Source organism: Bos mutus, chromosome 11, assembly GCF_027580195.1.
Source record: "Bos mutus isolate GX-2022 chromosome 11, NWIPB_WYAK_1.1, whole genome shotgun sequence".
NCBI classification, from domain to species: Eukaryota; Metazoa; Chordata; class Mammalia; order Artiodactyla; family Bovidae; genus Bos; species Bos mutus.
In genome coordinates this window covers 46,778,696-46,800,567 of record NC_091627.1, presented here as the reverse complement: position 1 = coordinate 46,800,567, position 21,872 = coordinate 46,778,696, and the positions used below count along the sequence as shown (strand labels likewise).

General features: G+C 38.1%; 1 protein-coding gene across 7 annotated transcripts in view; it reads right to left on the bottom strand.

Moving 5' to 3' along the window:
* Positions 1-21,872, bottom strand: part of USP34 (ubiquitin specific peptidase 34) — a 241,112-nt gene that overhangs the window by 161,895 nt on the left and 57,345 nt on the right. For all 7 annotated transcript variants that reach the window (XR_011466043.1, XM_070379396.1, XM_070379401.1 and 4 more), the window contains exons 4-7: positions 16,462-16,512; positions 16,156-16,305; positions 4,747-4,814; positions 1,030-1,222 (exon numbers count right to left, since the gene is read on the bottom strand). Coding sequence is in view for 6 of the 7 variants with exons in the window: in XM_070379396.1 (XP_070235497.1) it covers positions 1,030-1,222; positions 4,747-4,814; positions 16,156-16,305; positions 16,462-16,512 (462 nt within the window). In the remaining variant the exon portion in view is untranslated. The remainder of the gene's footprint in view (positions 1-1,029; positions 1,223-4,746; positions 4,815-16,155; positions 16,306-16,461; positions 16,513-21,872) is intronic.

Below are 21,872 nucleotides of genomic sequence, written 5' to 3'. Positions count from 1 at the left end.
CAAACCCGTTTCTTATGTCTCCTGCATTGGCAGACAGGTTCTTTACCACTAGCGCCACCTGGGAAGCCCAATGAAATTCGAGAAAGGCTTCCTAGACCTATACTTTTAAGATTTGATTTGGGAAACTGCCATTGTTTTCTACATTTACAGTCTAATACATGGGTAAAATCTAGCCACTTCAGAATAACTATACTATAAAAATAGGTAGTAAATATAAAGGAGTAAATCTAATACAGACCTTTGTAAACCAGAGTAAGCATATCCATTCTGAAAAATGCAGCTAACTACTTAGCTCTAAGCAAACTGTCATGCAAGAAGACAGATTCAAGAACACCAGATTCTTGCCACCCGCCCCTCTCAGAGAGGCTAATAATATGTATTTCTCACCATTTAAAACAGTATTTGCTACTGTGCAAACCAAAAGTTTCTGTTAGTCAAATCTTGCCTATGGCCCAATAATCTGTGGCTTCTACCCGAAATGAATTAGTTACTTATAATCTTCTATTCTTTTTCTCCCTGAAAACATTGCTTTCTAAATGTAAAAAAACTGAACAGCTAGGACTTCCCTGGTAGTCCAGTGGCTAAGACTCCACGCTCCAAATGCAGGGGGCCTGGGTTCAATTCCTGGTCAGGGAACTAGATCTCACATGCTGCAACTAAGATCTGGCACAATGAAATAAATAATAATAAATTTTTTTTTAAAAAGAAGGGGGAAAATTTACCCAAAAAATTATTTAAAAAAAAATATATATATATATAAAAACAAGTGAAGGAGTTGGACCTGAAAATCAAAAAGACCTAAGGTATAAATCCTTCTAAGTCCCTGCCTCTTCACATTTAAAATAGGAGGAAAGAGAACACATAAGAAATGATTTGTAAGGACCACAAAAAATAATGCACTTAAAGTCCTTAGCACAATGGTGCTCCATTGTGCTCCATAGATGGCTCCATAAGCAGTAGGTATTATGATGATGATAATGATAGCCTGAGAAGGCAAACAAAAAATTACCAAAAATAAAAATAGCTTACAGTTATCTGACTTAGTCCAGCCAACCTCATAGTCAAAGTAGGTGACATAAAGTACTTAAATGCAAGATCTAGGCTTTCTTTATCAAAGCACAACGTCGTGTCCAATGGTTCTTTCACTGTGCTCCACATTAAGTCAGCCATGTTGCGAGCCGCACTCTGCCTTAACTCCTGATCAGAGAGCTTGCATAAATACCTGAAATGATTCAGAAATACAACATACACGAAAACTTGCAAGCTATTTCTTAATCCAACTTAAAAATTCAATAATATTCCTTTGCTCCCTAACTTTGAAATGTTTGGTACAGTAGAACCTGACATCCTGGGATTAATATCCCCAATTTAAACTATTTCTAAGTGATACTTCAAGCATTGTGACCTGTGGCAACGTGTCCTTTGCTGAGAGTTCAACATGAATCAGAAACTGCAAAGTCCAACACAACATAGAAGGTGGGTAGAGGGAGGGAGGGAGGGAGGGAGGGAGGGAGGGAGGAACTACACAGAGACAAGTGGTTTAACATCAGATTCCGCACCTCCAGTAAAGCTTTCTATTCTCTAATACCTGTCATGTATACAGCTCTTGCTTTTAATAAGTTTCACTTAACTTCATACAAACAACATATCTACTTCCTGACACAGCCAAAATCTTTCAAAATGTGTACATTTTAAACAGCACTATTTGGATTTCAAAAATCACAATCCACTGGTTTTCCTCTCAGGCCCTACCTATATTATTTGGTTGGTTCCTCCTCCTCTACCCAACCTTTCAACATTACTGCTCCTCAGGGCTCATAATGGATTGCAAAAAGACTCCATATCCTTCCCATCACTTCATACAGCAGTCTTTGCAATGTGACTTCGCCACTCTTCCTATCAAAAGTGTCATTTCTCTACTTCCTTGCACCTGAACTTTGCCATGAAAGTTCCTTTGGCCAATGGCACAAAGAAATGTGACACAGCAGAAGCTTAAAAGCATTTGGGCTTGCTCTCTATTGCTGGGAACTCTTCAACTACCAAGAAAATGGACTCAGGAAAGCCTACTGGATGAAAGACACATAGCTAATGCCCCAAATAACATCCAGCCAACTGCCAAAATATATATGAGCACCTGTCTCCACCTGAGACCAATCCACCTGCCAACCACAAGACAAATGAATGAAGTTATCTATCCTAGAGCATCCAGGTCCAGCCAAGTCAACACAGATCGGAAGAGCTAACCAACCGGAGACCTGTGAGAAATGATAAATGGCTGTTATTTTAAGCTACTAGTGCTGGGTGTTTTCTTACACAGCAAAAGCTACGTGATGCAGGCCTGCATCCTAGCTTCACTTGTATTCTCTTTCTATGTTCTCTCCCTAGATGAGTTCATTTATTTACTCCAGAAGATTCTAAGAGTGATTCTTTATGCTGACAACTTCTAAATTAATGCTGTTGTTCTAAATTACATGCTTTTACTCCCAATTTCCTACTGTCACTTAAATGTCCCAAAGGCATGTAAAAATGAAGTCTTTAAACTCTCCCAGTCTTTCCCATCTCAGTTAATGATACCAACTGCAAACAGAGGAATCAAGGAGAAGAGGGTTAAGTGTCATCCACTACGCTATCCCTTTTCTTAAACTCCACAATCACCAATCTTGTTGCTTTCATTCTCAACTATATCCAATGAATCTGCAAAACATAACAATAACCTTGTACAAGTTTATTGCTTATCAACAATCCTTGAACAAGTATCCCTAACTTCTTTCCAGGACTACTGCATTAACTTTTCAGTTGGTCTCCCAGCTTCTCCTTCAACCCTCCTATAATTTATGAGGCAACTTCCAAGCTACTGAAAGGCCAACCTGATCTTTTAAAAACCACTATGAGGGCTTCCCTGGTGATCCAGTGGTTAAGAATTCATCTGCCAATGCAGTGGACACACTTTCAATCCCTGGTCCAGGACGATCCCATGCTGCAGTGTGCGTGGGCACACTGAGTCCCGTGTGCCACAACTATTGAAGCCTGTGCACCTGGAACCTGTGCTCTGCAACAAGAGAAGCCCCTACCCTCCACAACTGGACACAGCCCATGGGCTTGAAGCAGTGAAGACCCAGCAAAGCCACAAACAAAATAACCAAATCTTTTTAGAAAATTAAGCTATTAAAAAAAAAAAAAAAACCATCAGGATTCATCTACTTAAAACCCTTCAACAGACCCCACGGCTAAAAGTAAATTCAAATTCCTTGCAACAGCCTGAAGGTCCTAAATAATTTTATCAATCATATCATAATTGAACTTCCCTGTGCATTATTCTCTGCCAATCTACTTCTAGTTTTTTAATGTCATATTCTTTCCAACTTCAAAGCCTATGCCTTTATGTTCCTTCTACCTGAAATATGTCCTTCTAATTAATATCTGATGAGCAGATTCATGTTCTTCAGATGCCACCTTTCTGAAAGGCCTCATATTCTCTATCACCTTATATCTTTACTTGCACAGGATTCAGCATTATCTGATTCTTTTCCTGATACTTTCTCCAATAACTTAGACAGTAACTGGAAAATAGTAGGCACTAAAATTTTTGCAAATGCAAGAATAAGAAAAATTATAAAGAACTCTTAAATATTATCAAGTAACACAATCTAAGAACACCAAAAGCTTACATCCTACATTTAAACAATACAATTCTTTCTCTATCTTCATCATAGGTTTCATTCATAGGTTGGGACTTACAAAACACAAGTATCACTTGCTCCTCAATGAGACCTTCTCCATACCCACAGTTACTAATTGTGACCTACCCTCTAGAACTCTCAATCCACCCTTGTCATTATTTTTCTCTGTAGTACTCATGAATTTCTTTTTTATGTTTTAATTATTTATTTCAATTGGAGGCTAATTATAATATTGTAGTGGTTTTTGCCATACATTGCCATTACATCAGCCATGGGTGTACACATGTTCCCCATCTTGAACCCACCCACCCTCAACTCCCTCCCCATCCCATCCCTCAGGGTCATCCCAGTGCACCAGCCCTGAGCACCCTGTCTCATGCATCGAACCTGGGCTGGAGATCTATTTCACATATGATAATATACATGTGTCAATGCTATTCTCTCAAATCATCCCACCCTCGCCTTCTCCCACGGGTCCAAAAGTCTGTTCTTTACATCTGTGTTTCTTTTGCTGTCTCGCATATAGGTCATCGTTACCATCTTTCTAAATTCCATATATATGCGTTAATATACTGTATTGGTGTTTTTCTTTCTGACTTACATCACTCTGTATAATAGGCTCCAGTTTCATCCACCTCATTAGAACTGATTCAAATGCATTCTTTTTAATAGCTGGTACTCATGATTTTCTAAGGACTCTATTATTTTTTATTGTGTACACAGATTACACAAAAGGAGGTAACTTTTCTTCTCTGCTATATTCCCTATGCCTATAAAACTTAGTATATATTTGCTTACTGAATAAATATAGCTGAATATCGTGCAACCACTGTTAATCTCTCATTCTTTATACTCAAGGAAAAAAAATTCCAACATGAATTGCTTAAAAGTAAACATTAAATATAAAAATACATGTTCATTAGAAACTATAAATTGTCAAATTAAAATTTTCTCTGGGGAATGTGAATGCAAAGGGCTTTCAAACAATATAATTCTGTACTATTATATGAACAGTTTTAAACACTACTATATTGACAACAAGGGGAGAAAAGTTTTATAAACTTACCTGATAACGTATGTCCTAAAAGGAATAATGTGCTGCATGACAGCAGGGATATGCAGCCATATTCTAATCTATAAAGAAACATAAAAGCAATATTAATGTATAATGAATATGAAATACATGTCTTTAAGAACAAAAACATTTAGTATTTTGCTACATCTAAAACATAAATATTTTGTAAAGGATAAACTAAGAAATATTACTGAACACATACAAGTAGTTTAACCTATACATTTTTAATACATATACCTAAAATCAACCTAAAGAATTACTATCAGCATCTTGATAAAAAGGGAGAACCATCAATCCAAGAGTATCTTACTACCTGCTATTCTATACCTCTTTGCATGGTAGCAACCCAAATACAATAGAACTATATAATTTTTTCATAAATCATCTTAGTTTTTTAAACTATATATTTATTTATTTATTAGGCTATGTTGGGTCTTAGTTATGGCACTCCAGCTTCGCTCTAGTTGTGGCACACAGGCTCAGTGGTTGTAGTATGCGGATGAGTTTCCCCATGGCATGTGGCATCTTAGTTCCTCAACCAGGGATCGAACCCATGTCTCCTGTGTTGACAGATGGATTATTAACCACTGAGCCACCTGGAAAGCCCTATATGTCAATTACACCTTAATTTTTTTAAAAAAATGACAAGGAGGTAGAACTTGTTTTACTGCATAACAAGACTTCTTAAAAAGCAGCAGAAATTAGATAGGATGAAAAATAGCACAAGACTAATCAAATAGACAAATGGAACATACTATAAATCTGAGACTATGCCCAAGAAGACACATAAAGATACTTGATTTATGACAAAAATGAGTCTGCAAAACAAAGAGGAAAGAACTGTCTTTGCTACAAATAGTGATAGGACCAGGAGTTGGCTATATGAAAAAGAAAATGAATCCTAATCCCTCACATACACCACACACGGTCAGTTACCACGGAATTACAGGTCAAAATAACAAAGTAATATAACAAAACTTGAAGAAAATGGAAAAATATCTTCATAACCTGAGAATAAGATTTTTTTAACCATTAATGAAAATATTAACCATAAGGAAAAAATTTCTTATAAATTATACACCATTAAGATTTAAAGCAATCCTTAATGAAAATGCAAATTACAATGAGCTGTCATCTCACATAATTCAGAATGGCCATCATCAAAAAGATTACAGATAACAAATGCTGGAGAGGGTAGAAAGAAAAGGGAACCTTCCTGCAGCATAGGTGGCAACGTAAATTGGTGAAGCCACAATGAAAAAGTCCAGAGATTCTGATAAAAACTAAAAATAGAGTTACCACATGATCCAACAATCCCACTTCTAGGCATATATTCTAAAAAGAAAGGGAAAAAAAAACTCTAATTCAAAAAGATACATCCATCCCCAATGTCCACAGAACACTATTCACAATAGTGAAGACACAGAAGTAATCTAAATGTCCACCAACAGATGAACGAATAAACAAAATGGGGTATACATATCTGTTCCTGCTGTTCAGTTGCTAAGTACAACTCTTTGTGACCTCATGAACTGCAGCACGCCAGGCTCCCCTATCCTCCACTATCTCCCAGTTTGCTCAAATTCATGTCCACTGAGTTGATGAGGCTATCTAACCATCTCATCCTTTGCCATGCCCTTCTCATTTTGCCTTAAATCTGTCAGGGACTTTTCCAATGAGTTGGCTCTTTGCATCAGGTGGCCAAAGTACTGGAGCTTCAGCTTCAGCATCAGTCCTTCCAATGAAAATTCAGAGTTGATCTCCTTTAGGATTGACTGGTTTGATCTCCTTGCTGTCCAAGGTCTTCTCCATCACCACAATTTGAAAGCATCAATTCTTCAGCGCTCAGCCTTCTTTCCTGTCCAACTGTCACACCTGGAGACTACTGGAAAAACCGTATCTTTGACTATGCAAACCTTTGTCGGCAAAGTGATATATGTGCTCTTTAATACACTCTCTCTGTTTGTCATAGCTTTCCTTCCAAGGAGCAAGCATCTTTCAATTTCATGGGACTAGTCACCAGCCAGTGATTCTGGAGCCCAAGAAGATAAAATTGGTTTCCACTTCCACTTTTTCCCCTTCAATTTGCCATGAAGTGAAGGGACCAGGTACCATGATCTTAGATTTTTTACAATCAAATTTCAAGCTAACTTTTTCATTCTTCTCTTGCACCTTCATCAAGAGGCTCTTCAGTTACTCTTCACTTTCTGACATTAGAATGATATCTGCATATTGAGATTGTTGATATTTCTCCTGGCAATGTTGATTTGAGCTTGTCATTCATCCAGCCCAGCATTTTGCATAATGTACTCTGCACAGAAATTAAATGAGCACAGTGACAATATACAGCCTTTTCATATTCCTTTCCCAATTCTGAACCAGTCCTTTGTTCCATGTCTGGTTCTGTTGCTTCTTGACCCTCATACAGGTTTCTCAGGAGACAGGTAATGTGGTCTGTTATTCCCATCTCTAAGACTTTTCCACGGTTTGTTGTGATCCACAAGTCAAAGGCTTTAGCGTAATCAATGAAGCAAAAGTAGGTATTTTTCTGGAATTCTTAATCACAGCACTTTAACAGAATCATTTAGGATTTGAAACAGCTCAGCTGGAATCTATCACCCCCACTAACTTTGTTCATAGTAATGCTTCCTCAGGCCCACTTGATTTCACTCTCCAGGATGTCTGGCTCTAAGTGAGTGGCCAAACCATGTTCATTATCAGGTGATTAAGACTTCTTGCATAGTTCTGTGTATTCTTCCCTCCTCTTCTTTATCTCTTCTGCTTCTGATAGATCTTTACCATTTCTGTCCTTTATCAGGCCCATCCTTGCATGAAATGTACCCCTGGTATCTCCAATTTTCTTGAAGTGATCTCTAGTTTTTCCCATCTAAATTGTTTTCCTCTCTTTCCCTGCATTGTTCACTTAAGAAGGCCTTCTCATCTCTTCTTGCCATTCTCTGGAACCCTGCATTCAGTTGGGTGTATCTTTCCCTTTCTCCCTTGCTTTTGGCTTCTCTTTCCTAAGCTATTTGTAAACCCTCCTCAAAAAGACAAACAGCCTTCCTGCATTTCTTTTTCTTTGGGATGGTTTTGGTTGCTGCCTGCTGTACAATGTGACAAATCTCCGTCCATAGTTCTTCAGGCACTATATCACATCTACTCCCTTGAATCTATTTGTCACTTCAACTGTATAATCATAAAGAATTTGATTTAGGTCATACCTCAACAATCTAGGGATTTCCCCTACTCTCTTCAATTTAAGCCTGAATTTTATAAGGAATCCATGATCTGAGCCACAGTCAGCTCCAGGTCTTGTGTTTGCTGACTGTACTGAGCTTCTCTACCTTTGGCTGCAAATAACACAGTCAATCTAATTTTAGTACTGACCATCTGGTGATGTCCACGTGTAGAGTCTGAAGAGACTGTTGGAAGAGTTGTTGGAAAAGGGTTTTTGCTATGACCAGCATGTTCTCTTGACAAAAACTCAGCCTCTGCCCTGTTCATTTTGTATTCCAAGGCCAAACTTGCCTGTTAAACTCCTGACTTTCTACTTCTAATCCTACTTCCTAATCCCTATGATAAAAAGGACACCTTTTTTTGGTGTGTGTACCAAAAGGTCTTGTAGGTCTTCACAGAACCAGTCAACTTCAATTTCTTCAGCATCAGTAGCTGTGGCACAGACTTGGATTCCTGTGATGTTGAATGGTTTGCCTTTGAAACAAATTGAGACCATTTTGTCATTTTTGAGACTGCAACCAAGCACTGCATTTTGGACTCTTATTGACTATGAGGGTTATTCGATTTCTTTCAATAGATTCTTACCTATAGCAGTAGATATAATGGTCATTTGAATAAATTTGACCATTCCCATCCATTTCAGTTCACTAATTCCTAAGACGTCAATGTTCGATCTTGCCAATTCCTCCTTGACCACATCCAGTTTACCTTAATTCATGGACTTAAAATTCCAGGTTCCTAAGCAATACACTTCTTTATGGCATCAGACTTTACTTTTACCACCAGCTGTATCCACAACTGAGCATCATTTCTGCTTTGACCTAACCCCTTCATTCCTTCTGAGCTCTTAGTTAATTGTCCTTCGCTCTTCCCCAGGAGCATACTGGACATTCTAACCTAGGGGGCCCAGCTTCCGGTGTCATATCTTTTTGCCTCTTCATACTGTTCATGAGGTTCTCCAGGCAAGAATACTGGAGTGGATTCCCATTTCCTCCTCCAATGGACCACATTTTCTTGGAACTCTTCACTATGATCCGTCCATCTTGGGTAGCCCTACACAGTGTGGCTCATAACTTCATTGATTTACACAAGCCCCTTTGCCACAGACTATAATCCATTAACTGGGGTGTGTGTGTGTGTGTGTGTGTGTGTGTGTGTGTGTGTGTGTGTGTGTGTGTGTGTGTGTGTGTGTGTGTGTGTGTGATAGAATATTACTAAACCATTAAAAAAAAACAACTTGCAATTTGCAGCAACATGGGAATGGACCCAGACATTATCATACATAGTGAAGAAAGTCAGGCAGAGAAAGACAAATTCTATATGATATCACTCATACACGGAATCCAAAAAAATAATATAAATCAACTTCTGTACAAAACAGAACACCTATGGTTACCAAAGGGAAAGGTGAGAGGGAGGGATAAATTGGGAGTATGAGATTAACATCTGCTTCAGCTTCATTGACTACATGAAAGCCTCTGACTATGTGGATCACAACAAACTGTGGAAAGTTCTTTAAGAGACAGGAATATCAGACAACATTATCTGTTTCCTAAGAAATCTGTATGTGGGTCAAGAAGCAATAGACTCTTACATGGAACAAATGACTGGTTGAAAGTTAAGGAGTACAGAAAGGCTATATATTGTCTATTTATGCAACTTCTATGCAGAATACATCATGCAAAATGCCGGACTGGATGAATCACAAGCTGGAATCAAGATTGCCAGAAGAAGTACCAACATCCTCAGATATGCAGATGATACCACCCTAATGGCAGACTGTGAGGAGGAACTAAAGAGCCGCTTGATCAAGGTGAGAGAGGAGACTGAAAAAGCTGGCTTAAAACTCAACATTTAAAAAAACTAAGATCATGGCATCTGGTCCCATCACTAAATGCAAATAAAAAGGGAAACTGAAACCAATGACAGACTTATTTTGGGGGGCTCCAAATCACTGCAGACTATGACTGCAGCCATGAAATTAAAAGATGCTTCCTCCTTGGAAGGAAAGCTATCACAAACCTAGACAGTGTATTACAAAGCAAAGATATCACTTTGCTGACAAAAGTTTGCATAGTCAAAGCTATGGTTTTTCCAGCAGTCATGTACAGATGTGAGAGCTGGACCATAAGAAAGTCTGAGCACCAAAGAATGGACGTGAATTTGAGCAAACTCTGGGACACAGTGAAGGACAGGGAAGGCTGGTGTGCTGCTGTCCATGGGGTCACAAAGAGTCAGACACAACTGAACAACTGAACTACAATAATGAGATTAATAAATACATACCACACCTTAGATATAAATAAGGGCTTACAAACAATAAGGGCTTCCCTGGTGGCTCAGTGGTAAAGAATGTGCCTGCCAATGCAGAAGACATGGGTTAGATCTCTGGTCTAGGAAGATCCCACATGCTGGAGAGCAACTAAGCAAGCCCTTGTGTCACAACTACTGAGCCCATGTTCCACTGCAGCCCACTCACCCTAGAGTCTGTGTATCAGAACAAGAGAACACATCACAGTGAGAAGCCAGCCCCAACTCACTGCAACTGCAGAAAGCTGCATGCAACAATGAAGACCCAGCACAGCCAAAAATATCAATAAACAAAAATTTTAAAAAACAAACAACAAGGATTTACTGTATAGTACATGGGACTATGTTCGGGATCTTGTACTAACCTATAGTGAAAATGAAGCTGTATACCCAAAACTAACATAATATTGTAAATCAACTATTTGTTGTTTTAGTTGCTAAGCTGTATCTGACTCTTTGCGACCCCGTGGACTGTAGCCCCCCAGGCTCCTGTCCGTGGGATTTTTCAGGCAAGAATACGGGAATGGAATGGCGGGTTGCCATTTCCTTCTCTGGGAGGTCTTCTCAGCCTAGGGATCAAATCCACTACTACTACTACGTCTCCTGCATTACAGATGAACTCTTTACCACTGAGCCAGTTATATTAAAAATAATCATCTTTAAAAGATACAAGAGAATGGAAAGCAAAACCAGAGTTGAAGAAGGTATTAGTAATCCATGGATGTCAGGCAAAAGACTTGTATAAAAAACATATAAGGAATCTCCATATATCAGTAAGGAAAGGGCAAACAATTTGATTTTTTTAATGAATTTAATAAACCTGAACTGACACTTCTCAAAAAATATTCAAATGGCTAATAGCCCATGAAATTGTGTTCAATTTCTTTAGTCATTTAAAAATACAAAAGGAGACCATAATGAGATACCACTACTCATCCATCAGGAGTAAGAACACTTGATGTTTGCTTGGATACGGAGCAATGGGAAACCTCATTCCTGGTAGGAGTATAAACTAATACAATTACTTACGGAAACCTTAACATTAATGTTTAAGAGTGATTTTATGCATAACTTGTCATCAACAAATTCTACTACTAGATATATATCAAAATAAAACACATGCACATATGCACCAAAAGACATGTAAGAGGTTGCTGACACCACATAACTCTTAATAATCTAAATATTCAACACCAGTAAAACAGACCAATGGAAGTGTATTTTAAAGGAGTATTATACAACAATGAAATTGAGCTACTTCAGCTACACGCAATCTCAATTTTAAATTAAACTAGCCATACATGCTATAGTCCATGGGGTCACTAAGAGTCAGACACAACTGAACGACTTCACTTTCACTTTTCACTTTCATGGAGAAGGAAATGGCAACCCACTCCAGTCTGGGTTCTTGCCTGGAGAATCCCAGGGACGGAGGAGCCTGGCGGGCTGCTGTCCATGGGGTCGCACAGAGTCAGACACGACTGAAGTGACTTAGCAGCAGCAGCAGCAATACATGAAAGATGCATTATGTGTAATTTCACATACATGGTTCGGTTCAGTTCAGCCACTCAGTTACGTCCAACTCTTTGTGACCCCATGGACTGCAGCACGTCAGGCTTCCCTGTCCATCACCGACTCCCAGAGCTTGATCAAAGTCATGTCCATCGAGTTGGTGATGCCATCCAATCATCTCATCCTCTGCCTACAATTTTTCCCAGCACCAGGGTCATTTCAAATGAGTCAGTTCTTCATATCAGCTGGCCAAAGTATTGGAGTTTCAGCTTCAGCATCGGTCCTTCCAATGAATATTCAGTACTGATTTCCTTTAGGATTGACTGGTCTGATTTCCTTGCAGTCCAAGAGACACTCAAGAGTCTTCTCCAACACCACAGTTCAAAAGCATCAATTCTTTGGCGCTCAGCTTTTTTTATAGTCCAACTCTCTCATCCATACATAAAGTGAAGTGCAGTGAAAGTCCCTCAGTCATGTCCAACTCTTTGCAACCCCACAGACAATAAAGTCCATGGAATTCTCCAGGCCAGAATCCTGGAGTGAGTAGCCTTTCCCTTCTCCAGGGGATCATCCCAACCCAGGATCGAACCCAGGATCGAACCCAGCTCTCCCGCATTGCAGGAGAATTCTTTACCAGCTGAGCCACAAGGGAAGCCCTTCCATGACTACAAGTCATCCATACATGACTCCTGGAAAAACCAAAGCCTTGACTAGTCGAACTTTTGTCAGCAAAGTAATGTCTCTGCTTTTTAATATGCTATCTAGGTTGGTCATAGCTTTTCTTCCAAGAAGCAAGCAGCTTTTAATTTTATGGCTGCAGTCACCATCTGCAGTGATTTTGGAGCCCAAAAATATAAAGTCTGTCACTGTTTCCATTATTTCCCCATCTATTTGCCATGAAGTGATAGGACCAGATACCATGATCTTAGTTTTTTGAGTGCTGAGTTTTAAGTCAACTTTTTCACTCTCCTCTTTCACTTTCCTCAACAGGCTCTTTAGTTCTTCTTCACTTTCTGCCATAAGGGTGGTGTCATCTGTGTCTCTGAGGTTACTGGTATTTCTCCCGGCAATCATGGTTAACCATACATGGTTAACAAGGGACAAAACTAAATTATAGTATTTCAGGCTATAAGCTTAAGTAATAAAACAATAAAGAAAAGCAAGAAATAAAAATATGAATTGTATTTACCTTTAAGGGCAAAGAGATGGGAAAGTGACTTAGAGGAATCATAAAGGAGGCTTCTGGGGAGTTAACTGTTTTGTCTCTTGGCATAGTAGTGGTTAGAAGGGTAGTGATTAGAAGGGGTATTCACTTTGATAAATCATAAACCTTATTCTGTGCACTCTTCTGTTTGAATGTGTATTTCAAATTTTTTTAAAAGGTTAACACATTCAATTATATACAAGATACATTAGAGATGGTGAAAATGAAAATAGGTACAGTGATACCTTTTATTTGCGGATAAAGACCTCAATGAATAAAAGTGTAAATAAAAATAACAAGGGAAAATGTCAACACTGGAAAGAAATTTTTAACAGAAAGAGCTACCATTTGTTGATCCCTTAATATTCTCATTCTGATAGATGGAAAAAGTGAAGTTTATAATGTAATCAAAATTAGATAAAAAGTGGGCTTCCCTTGTGGCTCCGTGGTAAAGAATCTGCCTGCCAATGCATGAGACACAGGTTCGATCCTGGGTGCAGGAAAATCCCACATGCTGTGGAGCAACTGAGCCTGTGTGCCAAGAGAAACCACTGCAATGAGAAGCATGGGAACTGCAACTAAAGAGTAGCGTCCACTCGCCACATCTAAAGAAATGCTAAAGAAAAGCTACAAAGACGCAACACAGCCAAAAAAATAAAAAGTAAATAAAATTTTAAAATAAATAAAAAGTATTAAATAATATTAAGCAAACAATACCAAAAAGATAGTACAACAGAACTACAATTCAAGCCCAGAATTATTCCTCTGTAAAATCTACATTCTTTATACTATTATAATGGAAAACAATATAAAAATCAAATTCCATACACTATTAATCATATAATATAGGTGGTTCTTCTTTCCTTACTGTTAGTGCAGCCAAAAATAAATAAATAAATGAGACTTAAAGAAACCACCAGGATTTATAATTTACAATGCTCCACTAATGGAAAACTACTCTGCTCTAAGTCAATTTGTATGTGACAAGAAAATTCTGAAATTTAAAGGCCTAAAAAGGGATGTCTATTTCAAGTGCTTAAACAGATCACTAAGTGCTTTCATTAAACTTCAGAGTGGTCAAAACCCCAAGAAAGGTCAGAAATCATGCTAAAACTCATACTACTTTAAATGTCCAAACTCTGAAAAAAATTAACTACAGGGTCTGCAGAAAACATAATTACCAAAAACCCCCGGCAATTTAAGCTCCTAATTGCACCAAAGTATTAACTGTATTTAGAAAAACAGAATGAAAAGGGCAAAATCAAAAAATATTTTTTTATGACGAACGGTGCCAAATGATAGTTATCCATTCAAGTTATAAAATATTTGGTTGGAAAGTACATTATGTTATACTCTCAGGAAAAAAACACATCAATTTAGTATCCAAATAATTACATTATTAATTAAAACAGTATGACTAATTTTAACTTTGGTTTATTGGTCTCAGTTGAGCTACAAAATAACGTTATGCAAACTGACAACAGTCCACAGTTAGCAGTCACAAAAAGGCTGGGAACAGAAAACTGAAACTGAATTCAAACTTTTTCTCTAGTAAAGGACTCCTTTTCAAGAGAGAGTAATAAATTAGTCTTTAATGAGGCTTTCATAATAGACTTTAACCAAGCATTAGTAAAATTAATTCAAGAAATAAATTTAATTCAGGTAATATTCCTAAGGAAAACTGTTGATAAATTATTTTGTGAATTTTCGATTTCAAACTCAATCAAATACTTTGTCTAAATTTATTACAGCTTAAAATTAAAATGTCAACACAGGATTCACTCAAAATTTTATTTTTTCCTTTTTCTACCAAAGGAAACCAAAATGAATAGAACTTCCTTTCAAACAAAGTCAATCAGATTAACAGAATTAAGTGTTAATAACAGCTACAATAAATAACAGCTATCGGTAACGAAGTATTTACTATTTATCAAGTACTATTAATAAGAATTTAAAATCTATCTTAAAACCTCATCACCATCTTTAAAGGCAGATCACCATACTTATCATTCCCATTCTACAAATTAAAAAATTGAAGCTCAGATTCAGAATTCAAACACAATTGTTAATCCAAATGCCAACTATGAATTCAAAGTGTATATTCCTAACCTACAAAAGCTACATTGCCGTTACAGGTAGTATTTTCAACCTATCCAAGGAACCAGGGAATTTGGGGGCTAAAAATGGTTCAAATATGGAAATGGAGGTATTCAAAACACTTTAGAAAGGCAGTGTCCTTTCCAGTGTATTTCTACACTGGAAACAATGAGACAAAGTTATTTTGTTGGGTCTTTTTTACCCCTTGTATTTTTATTTTACATACACACTTGAAATATTTCACAGTAGTTATTATTTACGGTGAGTCAGTTAACACAAGAATTCTGGCTTTGGCAAAGTTAGATTTAAGTTTTCCTGTACGATTTTTTAAAATGATGACCAAAATAAAAGGTTATTTCAGGTTAAATTTTAATATAGAGACAATAAGAAATATTTCTGTGTTTCGGCACATACTGTGTTTCACATAACTGACATTAACATACAAAAGAATTATCTTCTTTACAAAGGCAAAAAGAAATGTTAGCTTTTTACCTGTAATACAGAGGGAAGTCAGACACACTATAATAAAGCCCTGGGCTAGGCTAACCATTATTTAAGAAACCAAAAACCCTAAGAAGTCAAAAATTTGCCAGTACAAAATTCCAGACAAGGAAAGCTAAAAATCAGCATAAGACTGTGTAAAGCAATCCATCTTACGTTTCAAATAAAAGAGGTAGATAAATTTACATTTTTTACTTAAATTCATTAATTTTTTCTTGCGATGCCACACAGCTTGTGAGATCTTACTTCTTTGACCAGGAATTGAACCCAGGCCACGCAGTGAAAGCACTGACTCATAACCATTGATACAAATTTTAATTTTACTTTAGTGAAGACTGAAAAAAAAAAAAGACTTCTATACTCAACTTTTTCAAAGTATAATCCAGAAAAAAAAAAGACTATTGAACATAACAAATCTTCATAACCTTTTTCTGGACATATAAATGCATGTTATTAATGTAAGTCTTTATTCCCAAGATTAAAGTCAATAATCAATAATCAATTAAAATAATCAATAATCAATTTCAAACAATACTTACATTAGACACAACTGTAATAAATGCATGTGCTATCAGAAATGGTAAAGTTTCAGGAGTTCCATATTCAAAGCAGTCCTTCATAAGAGAAAGGCCATTTTTCCCACAAAACAAACATACATAACGAAGCAAATGCAATGGTACTTCTACATCCTGAAGAAAAAAAGAAAATTATTTTAAAACTTATCTGAGGTAATTTTCATTTTATTACCAGTACTGGAAAGATACTGGTCAGACATAAACTCAGACTGTATGAACAAAATAATAAAATTTCCATAACTCTAAAAATGAAAAAAGATAAGCACTTACATTCATATCACAGAATGCCCCTAAAATGTTGCTTTCTTGGGTTGATATATCCTGATTAAGAAGAAGAAAAAAAAAAGGTAAATGCAATTGCATCACACTATCACATAACCATCTTTTAAAACCACAATTTTTTAAAGACCGATTTTACAAAACCTCATATTTTACAACTATTACTCTTCATGAACAGTAGTATTCCAACTGAAGTTAATATGATTCAATTCTAAAGTATATTTTAACTCTTCTCTGAAGAAATAGAACTAAGATGGAATGGAATGGGTGAATTTAACTCAGATGACCATTATATCTACTACCATGGGCAAGAATCTGTTAGAAGAAATGGAGTAGCCACCATGGTCAACAAAAGAGTCCGAAATGCAGTATTTGGAACAATCTCAAAAATGACAGAATTATCTCTGTTCATTTCCAAGGCAAACCATTCAACATCACAGTAATCCAAGTCTATGCCCCAACCAGTAATGCTGAAGAAGATGAACAGTTCTATGAGGACCTACAAGACGATTTAGAACTAACACCCAAAAAACATGTCCTTTTCATTATAGGGGACTGGTATACAAAAGCAGGAAGTCAAGAAACACCAGGAGTAATAGGCAAATCTGGCCTTGGGAGTACAGAATGAAGCAGGGCAAAGGCTAACAGAGTTTTGCCAACAGAACGCACTTGTCATAGCAAACACCCTTTGGCACTGTTTCCACTGTTTTCCCATCTATTTCCCATGAAATGATGGGACCGGATGCCATGATCTTCGTTTTCTGAATGTTGAGCTTTAAGCCAACTTTTTCACTCTCCACTTTCACTTTCATCAAGAGGCTTTTGAGTTCCTCTTCACTTTCTGCCATAAGGGTGTTGTCACCTGCATATCTGAGGTTATTGATATTTCTCCCAGCAATCCTGATTTCAGCTTGTGCTTCTTCCAGTCCAGCGTTTCTCATGATGTACTCTGCATAGAAGTTAAATAAGGAGGGTAACAATATACAGCCTTGACTTACTCCTTTTCCTATTTGGAACCAGTCTGTTGTTCCATGTCCAGTTCTCACTGTTGCTTCCTGACCTGCATATAGATTTCTCAAAAGGCAGATCAAGTGGTCTGGTATAATGTTACCCTGCTTATCTAACTTATATGCACAGTACATCATGAAAAACACTGGGTTGGAAGAAGCACAAGCTGGAATCAAGATGCCGGGAGAAATATCAATAACCTCAGATATGCAGGTGACACCACCCTTAAGGCAGAAAGTGAAGAGGAACTAAAAAGCCTCTTGATGAAAGCGGAGAGTGAAAAAGTTGGCTTAAAGCTCAACATTCAGAAAATGAAGATCATGGCATCTGGTCCCATGATTTCCTGGGAAATAGATGGGGAAACAGTGGAAACAGTGTCAGACTTTATTTTTGGGGGCTCCAAAATCACTTCAGATGGTGACTGCAGCCATGAAATTAAAAGACGCTTACTCCTTGGAAGGAAAGTTATGACAAACCTAGATAGCATATTCAAAAGCAGAGACATTACTTTGCCAACAAAGGTCCGTCTAGTCAAGGCTATGGTTTTTCCTGTGGTCATGTATGGATGTGAGAGTTGGACTGTGAAGAAGGCTGAGTGCTGAAGAATTGATGCTTTTGATCTGTGGTGTTGGAGAAGACTCTTGAGAGTCCCTTGGACTGCAAGGAGATCCAACCAGTCCATTCTGAAGGAGATCAGCCCTGGGATTTCTTTGGAGGGAATGATGCTGAAGCTCAGTCTCCAGTACTTTGGCCACCTCAGGCGAAGAGCTGACTCACTGGAAAAGACTCTGATGCTGGGAGGGATTGGGGGCAGGAGGAGAAGGGGACAAAAGAGGATGAGATGGCTGGATGGCATCACTGACTCGATCGACGTGAGTCTGAGTGAACTCCGGGAGTTGGTGATGGACAGGGAGGCCTGGCGTGCTGCGATTCATGGGATCGCAGAGAGTCGGACACGACTGAGCGACTGAAGTGAACTGAACCAAATGATTCTTACCATCTTTCGATTATCAATGTAAAGCATTAAAAACACGACTCATGTCGTGTTCTTAAGACTACATTTTGGAGTTTTGCATGAACTGATCCCCTTTTTGTTGACCAAGGTGACATTTTTTAGAATGATTAATAAACATCTGATATCATATAGGAGATTTATTAAAAGGTTTCTTTATGGGAAGATAACAATAATTAAGAATACTAGAAGACAAAGCACAATCTGATTTGAAGTAGTTTTATGGAAAATTCTAATAGGGAAAATACCCACCTCCTGGACTATATTTTTAAATAGTCTCAATTCACTGTTGCAAACATTTTCAGTAAAGAACAATTTTTTTCCAGATGAAGAAAGACGTTTAGAGAAGTCAGTATGGAGGTTATAGAAAAATAAGCTGGAAAAAACAGCCTTTAAAAAAAAAAAAGGCATGTGGTAGATCCGTTAATGCCCACAAATCTACCTATTCGTGGATGTATAGAAAAACATAATGTACTTTAAAGTTAAAAATGAAACTTTACCTCTCCTCCCAACCACATATAGAATCTACATCACACCCCTTTGATCTCAGCTGTCCTTGTGAACTGTTTCTACAAACAGAATATGGCAAAGTTGATACTGTGTGATTTCCAAGATTGGACTTTTATTATAAGACTTTTACCCTTATCCAAGGTAAGGAGCAGCGGCTACGCTTTGCTGAAGCAGCCGTGAAGAGATACCCCACGTCCAAGGTAAGAGAAACCCAAGTAAGACGGTAGGTGTTGCAAGAGGGCATCAGAGGGCAGACACATTGAAACCATACTCACAGAAAACTAGTCAATCTGATCACACGGACCACAGCCTTGTCTAACTCAATGAAACTAAGCCATGCCGTGTGGGGCCACCCAAGACAGGAGGGTCACGGTGGAAAGGTCTGAAAGAATGTGGTCCACTGGAGAAGGGAATAGCAAACCACTTCAGTATTCTTGCCTTGAAAACCCCATGAACAGTAATGAAAAGGCAAAATGATAGGATACTGAAAGAGAAACTCCCCAGGTCGGTAAGTGCCCAATATGCTACTGGAGATCAGTAGAGAAATAACTCCAGAAAGAATGAAGGGATAGAGCCAAAGCAAAAAGAATACCCAGTTGTGGATGTGACTGGTGGTACAAGCAAGGTTCGATGTTGTAAAGAGCAATATTGCATAGGAAGTTGGAATGTCAGGTCCATGAATCAAGACAAATTGGAAGTGGTCAAACAGGAGATGGCAAGAGTGAACGTCGACATTCCAGGAATCAGCGAACTAAAACGGACTGGAATGGGTGAATTTAACTCAAAAGACCATTATATCTACTACTGCGGACAGGAATCCCTCAGAAGAAATGGAGTAGCCATCATGGTCAACAAAAGAGTCCAAAATGCAGTACTTTGATGCAATCTCAAAAACGACAGAATGATCTCTGTTCGTTTCCAAGGCAAACCACTCAGTATCACTGTAATCCAAGTTTATACCCCAACCAGTAATGCTGAAGAAGCTGAAGTTGAACGGTTCTATGAAGACCTACAAGACCTTTTAGAACTAACACCCAAAAAAGATGTCCTTTTCATTCTAGGGGACTGGAATGCAAAAGTAGGAAGTCAAGAAAACACCTGGAGTAACAGGCAAATTTGGCCTTGCAATACGGAATGAAGCAGGGCAAAGACTAATAGAGTTTTGCCAAGAAAATGCACTGGTCATAGCAAACACCCTCTTCCAACAACACAACAGAAGACTCTACACATGGATATCACCAGATGGTCAACACCGAAATCAGATTGATTATATTCTTTACAGCCAAAGATGGAGAAGCCCTATACAGTCAGTAAAAACAACACCAGGAGCTGACTGTGGCTCAGATCATGAACTTCTTATTGCCAAATTCAGACTGAAATTAAAGAAGTAGGGAAAACCACAAGACCATTCAGGTATGACGTAAATCAAATCCCTTATGATTATACACTGAAGTGAGAAATAGATTTAAGGGACTAGATCTGATAGACAGAGTACCCGATGAACTATGGACGGAGGTTCGTGACATTGTACAGGAGACAGGGATCAAGACCATCCCCATGGAAAAGAAATGCAAAAAAGCAAAATGGCTGTCTGATGAGGTCTTACAAATAGCTGTGAAAAGAAGAGAAGCAAAAAACAAACAGGAAAAGGAAAGATATAAGCATCTGAATGCAGAGTTCCAAAGAATAGCAAGGAGAGGTAAGAAAGCCTTCCTCAGTGATCAATGCAAACAAATAGAGGAAAACAACAGAATGGGAAAGACTAGAGATCTCTTCAAGAAACTTAGAGATACCAAGGGAACATTTCATGCAAAGATGGGCTCAATAAAGGACAGAAATGGTATGGACCTAACAGAAGCAGAAGATATTAAGAAGAGGTGGCAAGAATACACAGAAGAACTGTACAAAAAAGAGCTTCACAACCCAGATAATCATGATGGTGTGATCACTCACCTAGAGCCAGACTTCATGGAATGTGAAGTCAAGCGGGCCTTACTTAGAAAGCATCACTATGAACAAAGCTAGTGGAGGTGATGGAATTCCAGTTGAGCTATTTCAAATCCTGAAAGATGATGCTGTGAAAGTGCTGCACTCAATATGCCAGCAAATTTGGAAAACTCAGCAGTAGCCCCAGGACTGGAAAAGGTCAGTTTTCATTCCAATCCCAAAGAAAGGCAATGCCAAAGAATGCTCAAACTACCACACAATGCACTCATCTCACACGCTAGTAAAGAAATGCTCAAAATTCTCCAAGCCAGGCTTCAGCAATACGTGAACTGTGAATTTCACCTTCAGAGGAACCAGAGATCAAACTGCCAACATCGACTGGATCATCGAAAAAGCAAGAGAGTTCCAGAAAAACATCTATTTCTGCTTTATTGACTATGCCAAAGTGTGGATGATACTAAACTGTGGAAAATTCTAAAAGAGACTGGAATACCAGACCACCTGACCTGCCTCCTGAGAAACCTATATGCATGTCATGAAGCAACAGTTAGAACTGGACATGGAACAAGACTGGTTCCAAATAGGAAAAGGAGTCCGTCAAGGCTGTATATTGTCACCCTACTTATTTAACTTCTATGTAGAGTACATCATGAGAAACGCTGGGCTGGAAGAAACACAAGCTGGAATCAAGATTGCCAGAAGAAATATCAATAACCTTAGATATGCAGATGATACCACCCATATGGCAGAAAGTGAAGAGGAACTGAAAAGCCTCTTGATGAAAGTGAAAGAGGACAGTGAAAAAGCTGGCTTAAAGCTCAACATTCAGAAAACTAAAATCATGGCATCTGGTCCTATCACTTCATGGCAAATAGATGCAGAAACAGTGGAAACAGTGTAGACTTTATTTTTTGGGAATCCAAAT